The 7,855-nt window shown below is 51.3% G+C and overlaps 1 protein-coding gene across 1 annotated transcript; it reads right to left on the bottom strand.

The window, feature by feature from the left end:
- Positions 1-6,840: 6,840 nt before the first annotated feature.
- On the bottom strand, positions 6,841-7,581 carry LOC138633460 (skin secretory protein xP2-like). The gene is made up of 2 exons (XM_069719705.1): positions 7,237-7,581; positions 6,841-7,005 (listed from the first exon to the last, which is right to left on the bottom strand). The coding sequence occupies exons 1-2, from the start codon at positions 7,579-7,581 to the stop codon at positions 6,841-6,843; spliced, it is 510 nt and encodes a 169-aa protein (XP_069575806.1).
- Positions 7,582-7,855: the final 274 nt, after the last annotated feature.

Below are 7,855 nucleotides of genomic sequence, written 5' to 3'. Positions count from 1 at the left end.
TTGGCCATAACAAACATCATGTACGAACATAAGGTCGGTCATCAGTCTACCTGGTACCAGAACACCTTAGGCCGAGATCAATGATCGACTTTGTAGTCGTATCATCTGATCTGCGGCCGTATGTCTTGGACATTTGGGTGAAGAGAGGAGCAGAGCTGTCAGCTGATCACCACCTGGTGGTGAGTTGGATCAGATGGGAGTCAGCTGGAAAGACCTGGCAAGCCCAAATGTGTAGTGAGGGTAAACTGGGAACGTCTGGTGGAGGAACCTGTCCGGGAGGTCTTCAACTCTCACCTCCGGAAGAACTTCTCACGCATTCCGAGGGAGTTTGGGGACATGGAGTCCGAGTGGGCCATGTTCAAAGCCTCTATTGTGGGCATGGCCGATAGGAGTTGTGGTCAGAAGGTCATCGGTGCCTGTCGCGGTGGCAACCCGAGAACCCGGTGGTGGACACCGGGGGTGAGGGAAGCTGTCAAGCTGAAAAAGGAGGCCTTTTGGGCCTGGTTGGCTCAGGGGTCTCCTGAAGCAGTTGAGAGGTACCAGCAGGCCAGAAGGGCTGCAGCTGCGGTGGTCACGGATGTTAAAACTCGGGCATGGGAGGAGTTTGGGGAGGCGGTGGAAGGAGCACTTTGAGGAACTCCTAAACCCAGCCACCATGTCCTCTGGAGAGGAGGTAGCGTCTGAAGATTTGGGGGGGTTCGCACCCATATCCCTGGTAGAGGCCTCTGTGGTAGTCAAAAAGCTCCTCGGTGGCAAGGTGCCAGGGGTGGATGAGATTCGCCCTGAGATGCTGAAGGCGCTGGACATTGCTGGGCTGTCTTGGCTGACATGCCTCTTCAATGTCGCATGGGGGTTGGGAACAGTGCCCATGGACTGGCAGACCGGGGTGGTGGTTCTCATTTTCAAAAAGAGGGACTGGAGAGTTGCTCCAACTATCGGGGTATCACACTACTCAGCCTCCCAGGCAAAGCTTATGCCAGAGTGCTGGAAAGGAGGCTCCGACCATTTGTCGAACCTCAGATTCAAGAGGAGCAGTGCTTATTAAATTAAATTAAAAAATTTCCCTTCAGGGTTTAATAAAGTAACTACCTAACCCTAACCTAACCATTCTGTCCTCATTGTGGAACAGTGAACCAGCTCTTTACCCTCGCAAGACTACTGGGAGTTTTCCCATCCAGTCTACATGTGCTTTGTGGAGCTGGAGAAGGCTTTCGACCGGGTCCCCCAGGGGTTTTTGTGGGGGGTGCTGCGGGAGTACGGGGTGCCGGACCCGTTGCAATGGGCCATCCGGGCTCTGTACAACCGCAGTAGGAGCTGTGTTCGTATTCTCGGCAATAAGTCAGACTCGTTTCCAGTGGGCGTGGCCTCCGCCAGGGCTGTCCTTTGTCACCGATCCTGTTTGTGACCTTCATGGACAGGATATCTAGGCACAGCCGGGGGGAGGAGCACATCGGGTTCGGGGGTCTCCAGATCGCATCTCTGCTGTTTGCAGATGATGTGGTCCTGTTGGCCTCTTTGGACCTCCAGCACTCACTGGGGCGCTTTGCAGCCGAGTCTGAAGTGGCGGGGATGAGGGTTAGCACCTTCAAATCTGAGGCCATGGTTCTCTGCAGGAAACCAGTGGACTACTCCCTCCAGGTGGGGACGGAGTAACTGCCTCAAGCGAAGGAGTTTAAGTATCTCGGGGTCTTGTTCACGAGTGAGGGGAGGATGGAGCGGGAGATCGACAGGCGGATCGGTGCGGCTGCAGCAGTACAACAGGCGCTGCACCGGACCGCTTACCGGGCAATCTACGTTCCGACCCTCACCTATGGTCACGAGCTCTGGGTCGTGACCGAAAGAACGGCACTCGGCTACAAGCGGCCAAAATGAGTTTCCTCCGTAGGTGGCCGGGCTCAGCCTTAGGGATCGGGTAAGGAGCTCGGACATCAGGAGGGAACTTGGAGTTGAGGCGCTACTCCTTCGTGTCGAAAGGAGTCAGCTGAGGTGGTTCGGGCATCTGATCAGGATCCTCCTGGGCGCCTCCCTCTGGAGGTTTTCTGGGCACGCCCAACTGGCAGGAGACCCCGGGGAAGACCCAGGACACGCTGGAGGGATTATACCTCCCGGCTGGCCTGGGAACGCCTCAGGATCCCCCACCATGAGCTGGAAGATGTTGCTGGGGAGGGAAATCTGGGTCAGCTTGCTTGGCCTGCTGCCACCGCGACCCGACCCAGATAAGTGGAAGATGATGGATGAATAAATTTAATTTTTAACCACTTAAGAGCAACACAACAAGATGTAAACACAATATTAAGATATTGGCAATTTATGTTGGCGAATATATACCTTATCAACTGACATGGAGCAACATTAGTATTTTCATGGAGTTAATGACATTAAACTAAGTGAGCCTAAAAAGCTGGGCAGAGCTGTGTCTGGCTTCAGAAGGGATGACACAAAATAGAAACCAAGAAAGTTACTCAAGTCATATTAAATATTTCACAAAAACTATATTATAAAAAATATGTAAACTATACATATTAAGCCCCCTTAAAACACATTAAGTGGCATGGATTTTATTGATTAGTTAAAGGAACTAACCCACTACTCCTTACTGTCTTAAATGAGACTCTTGTTCAGTTGTAACATCTTTTTTCAGATAACTGTAAGCCAAAACATGTATTTAGAAAGACACATTTTTCTGGCAGGAGAAGTGTTTGCAAATCCTTGTCTGTATGTAGTCCTTAAATCTGGGGTGAATAAAGGTCAAAAAGCACATGATGCTGGAGCTGAAGTAAGGCCACACTGTAATGTGGGCTGAAAAGAGGAAGGAAAGTCAATATCATTTAAATGTGGAGACAACGCCGCACATTTCTACACACGTCTCTCCTGGACGACCTTCATCGGCCTTGATAGCGCTTTCATCCCCTCCACACAGCTAACAGACTGAGCATGAAACAAATGAACACAACTATAATTGAATCAACGTATAGTCAAGTCATGCACGTTTATTTATGGAATAGAATCCATACACAGTTCAGTTTTATAAATCCTTCTGTCCACATGCCGAAGTGTCCTCGCAAGTTGCTCCTGATGGCAAGCGAGGACGTTGATGGCACCTCCATTCATGTGACAATGGGTTAATGGGAAACGGTGAAAAGTGCTTTGAGACCACGAAGCACTAATATAAGTGCAGACCGTTTACCGTTCCTAACAAATCCCCCTTGAGTAGCATTTAATGACAGTTGGGAGGAAAAATTCCCTTTTAAAAGGAAGAAAACAACAAGAGAACAGAGAGGAGCGGGCATGTGATGCCTGGCTGGCTGATAGAGGAGCAGAGAGAAAAGGTGTTTACAAACAACAATAACCAATAAACACATGGCAGACATAAGAAAATGTTGGCCTGCACTCTGACTAAGAAAAATCAACATGATTAACACAGAAGACCCCATTTAGAAAAAACTCCCATTAGAACAAATATGTGCCCCACACACACCCAGTACCATATATTTAACAGTTTCTCCCTGCAGATGAGACCTTCCAGTGTGATACGGTCTCATTTTAGCTCCAGAATCTTTTCCATCGTCTGACTAACGAGTTACATTCACTTCATTACATATACTTATTTGCTTGCCTTGGGTCAATTCTGTTGATCTCAGGTGTGTAATCTCATTATAGGTCATAAACAGGAAAAGAAACGTCCTACAGCTAGAAGGAAAACAAACTCCTTTCAACAGGAAGAAAACAGAAAGTAGGCTGAGAGGTGAACGGTCATCTGCCTGGACCAGTTGGGGTGAGTGGAGATGACCAGAGAAACATCGCTGGAGATTCCCTGGAAAACCAGACGTATCAGGTGGAGATGGGGAGGACGAGGGTTGCCCTCAGAAGATCGAATGACAGAATTACATGATATTTAAAGAACAAGGATGAGAAACTGATTGGCTCAAAAGCACGAACAGAGAGATCACGGGGTAAATATGCAACGAGGTTATGAATGAGGGATTTGACAGCATGGGAAAGCGGAAAAATGCCAAAACGTTCAAACAAGTTAAAAACCCAAGTTTTTAAAGGCACACAAAACTGCTGCACGCTGTGTCGAATTCTGTCTGTCTGCATTCCTCCTATGTTAGAAGATGGTCCTTCAACATGGGAGATTCAATCAAGCTAATAAGCCGTGATAGCTTCCACCATTTTGGACTTTGTGACTTTACGCAGATTTTCAGGTCAAAGTTATTGAACACAAACTTGAACTGAAAATATTGTCTTTCTGCATGTTTACTGACCAGCTGCACTTCTTTATGGTGACATCGTCATGTTCTCAGATCTGAGCTCTTTCTTTGTGACTTTCAGGACCACAGTCTTGTTATTACTGATGCATCTGATGGCCTTTTGGAGTAGATGTTCTCCTGTGTCTCGCTGCACTGGTTTCTTACCACAATGAAAACATGCAGTCGTCCTCCTAATGCATGCAGAGATATACTGCAGGTACAGCAAATTCACAAAACTCTTGGTTTAACTTGAAGCCACCTGACGTCATTAGTCTCGTGGTTTTTTTTTTCTGCTGTCGGAGTTCGGTATTCATACAGTGCAATGAGCTTTGAATGATGGTCTGAGATCAGCACATCAGAGAACATCACTGGCACTGAACTGAGAGCAACAAGTCTATCTGTTGTCCTAAAGGTCCATATTCTGAACTTTTCTGGTGTTTTATTTGCAGTTTTGATGTCCATAAGAGGATTTTATTTTTGTGGTTTTAAGTAACAATAACAGACTCATAGTTTTACATCCCTTTTGATCAGCTCTCTAGAGCTCTACCAACAACAGGCTGTTTTGTTTCTGTGTCTTAAAGCCACATTGATGTCAATGAGCCTCATTTACCAATATCTTCAAATTTTTCTTAAATTTGTTAAGAAAATTTCTAACAAAAGTCTACGTCAGATTCATGACGTATTTTTAAACCACAGATTTATTGACACCCGTGTTCTGATCATACACTGTATACAAAAGTGGACGTAATTTTTGGGTCTGAAAAATGAGGCAGAGGCTGAAGTATCTTAAACTTGCAATACCACCAAGTGCCACTAGAGGTTGTTGGAAGAGTTGTCTCGCTGTTGTTAGCTAAAGTCACTCCTTCTTCTTAGTTTTCTGGAGGTCCATCTGAAAATAATCCCTCATTCATTAGAAAAGAAGATTCAAGAAGACCTGTTTTTGGGGGCGTGTCTGTTTGATTGACAGGCCTGTGGTGCAGTCAGGTTACAGCTATCAGTGGGCGGGACATAGTATCGTCAGGTTTCCAATCAGATCGGTCATATCCACCACTGGCTCCTCCCCCAGCTCGTCCAAATATGGTCACTTCCTGCTCCAAACTGCTCCGAACTAGCAAAGATGGTGACGGACAGAATCTGAACTGGAGGATTCATAACTGTAACAAGTTTGTGTTACCGTTGCGAGTTCCTCAGACACAAATCACACTCCACCCACCGGTCTCAGTTCAAGGTGTTTATTCTTGAGGTAAATCCACCTGCCACCGTGCCTCCGAACGCTAGTCACGTCTCTTTGTCTCCACACCTGAGGAGCCTCCATGTACCGCTGCCCTCCGGTCTCTCACTGCCCACTTTATGAGAGAGACAATTAGTACAAATCAGGCACAGCTGGGCTAATTACACCTCTCCAGACACCGTTCCCTGAACCACTCCCCCACTTTATCTCCCCTGCAGCTGAACTAAACTACACCCTGCCACCACTTCACATTACAACGATGACATCACTGATGGTTGCTGCTTGGTTCTTATATTGATAAATACCATGGTCCTTGTAGGTCAGGGGTGCCCAAACTTTTGGGCTCAGGGGCCACATTGACGAAAAAATTTCCCCTCGGGGATTAATAAAGTATATACCTACCTACCTAAAAAAATTGTCATACGGGCCAGCATGAATTTTACATGCTACCGACGGGGAATGCTTTTTTGTATTTCCTTTTATTTTGCTTTGTTTTACTATGCTGTCTGCTGCAAGGTAGATCTGATAACTGCCTGACCTGGATAAATGAAGATTATAATAAAAATAAATTGAATGCAAGTAAAGTATTCTATGAAATATGACTCAAACCTTTATTCACCAGATGTTATGTGGTGGAGTATTTTCCCAGGACCCAAATGCAAGCACACAGACTCGAGGTATAAGTTCCAAAAAATACTGTCTTTATTGTCCAAAAAATAAACAAACAAAAAACTACAAACCAAAAGGTGGCACCGAGCGTGTCCACTTTACGTCCAGTCGGGAGGGCAACTCAACCGACAGCTCCAGGGGGACACGGGTAACAGGGCAGCCGGCAGACCAGCGGAAGGGACGGCGTCAACAATCCTCCAAGCCGGGAGAGCAACTCCACCGACTGGTGATTTTGACTGGGATATCCGCAGGAGACACAGAGGCCGGAGGAACGGGAACAGGAACAGGACTGACAGAGAGCTGACGGGGAGCAGACGGAAGACGGACGGGTGGCTAACAAAAATGAACCGACAACCAGAGTTGTGCAGGGGCAGGTTACATATAGTCTGGGGAGGTGATCAGGGAGATGCAGCACACCTGCAGGTGGTGATCAGGGGTGAGTGGCTGCATCTGCTGGGACTGGTGAGGGGCGTGGCCACGGGAGGTGAGTAGCGTGGCCACAGACAAAGACAGGGGACACAGGAGGAGAGGTGATCGGGGGCAAAATGGAGGACAAAACTGAACTCCTGACAGTACCCCCCCCTCAAAGGGAGCCTCTCGGCGACCAAAACTGGACCGGACCGGGTGGGAGGAGGGGGGACCGGAGGAGGGACAGAGGACCACACTAACACAAGACATGAGACAGGAAACCTAGGTGGACGGAAGAAGGCCACGGGGCAGGACGGCCTGGGGTGACCGCTCCGGAGGACGGCCACGGGGCAGGGCGGACTGGGGCAGGACCGGGGGCAGGGGCAGGACAGGTTCGGGGGATCTCTCCGGAGGACGGCCACGGGGCAGGACGGACTGGGGTGACCGCTCCGGAGGACGGCCACGGGGCAGGACAGGTTCAGGGGATCTCTCCGGAGGACGGCCACGGGGCAGGACGGGTTCGGGGGACCTCTCCGGAGGACGCCCACGGGGCAGGACGGGCTCGGGGGACCTCTCCGGAGGACGCCCACGGAGCAGGACGGGCTCGGGGGACCTCTCCGGAGGACGACGATGAGGCAGGGCTTCGACCGCGATGGAGGACGGAGCCGGAGGGACGACATTCCTGGAGGACGGAGCCGGAGGCGGGGCGGCGACCGCGCCGGAGGCCGGAGTGACGACCGAACAGGTGGACGGAGCAGGAGGCGGGGCGGCGACCGCGCCTGAGGCCGGAGCCGGAGGCACGACCTCGCCGGAGGACGGGGCCGGAGGCGTGGCGCCGACCTCGCCGGAGGCCGGAGAGACGACATCCCTGGAGGACGGAGCAGGAGGCGGGGCGGCGTCCTCGCCTGAGGCCGGAGCCGGAGGCACGACTTTGCCGGAGGACGGGGCTGGAGGCGTGGCGCCGACCTCGCCGGAGGCCGGAGACGGAGCGGTGACTGCGCTGGAGGCCGGAGCGGGAGGCATGACCTCGCCGGAGGCCGGAGGCGGGGCGCCGACCTCGCCGAAGGACGGAGACGGGGGCGTGGCGACGACCGTGCAGGAGGATGGAGCCGGAGGCGGGGCGTCGACCGCGCCGGAGGCAGCAGGGGCCGGTGGCGTGGCGACGACCGCACAGGAGGATGGAGGAGGGGGCGGGGCGTCGACCACCCTGGAGGCAGCAGGGGCCGGTGGCGTGGCGTCGACCATGCCGGAGGACGGGGCCGGAGGCGTGGTGACGACCGCGCCGGAGGCAGCAGGG

Source organism: Brachyistius frenatus, unplaced genomic scaffold (genome assembly GCF_029030835.1).
Source record: "Brachyistius frenatus isolate BFR_SWC_R1_liver_20210118 unplaced genomic scaffold, ASM2903083v1 Contig_221, whole genome shotgun sequence".
NCBI classification, from domain to species: domain Eukaryota; kingdom Metazoa; phylum Chordata; class Actinopteri; family Embiotocidae; genus Brachyistius; species Brachyistius frenatus.
This window is presented reverse-complemented; position numbering and strand designations above follow the sequence as displayed.

Bases quoted from the DNA above. Each gene is read 5' to 3' on its own strand.
- LOC138633460 (XM_069719705.1), bottom strand. From the start codon at position 7,581: ATGCCTCCCGCTCCGGCCTCCAGCGCAGTCACCGCTCCGTCTCCGGCC. The intron at 7,006-7,236 runs GTCGTCCCTCCG...CGTCCTCCGGAG, and splicing joins CGGCTCCGTCCTCCAGGAAT to CGGTCACCCCAGTCCGTCCT.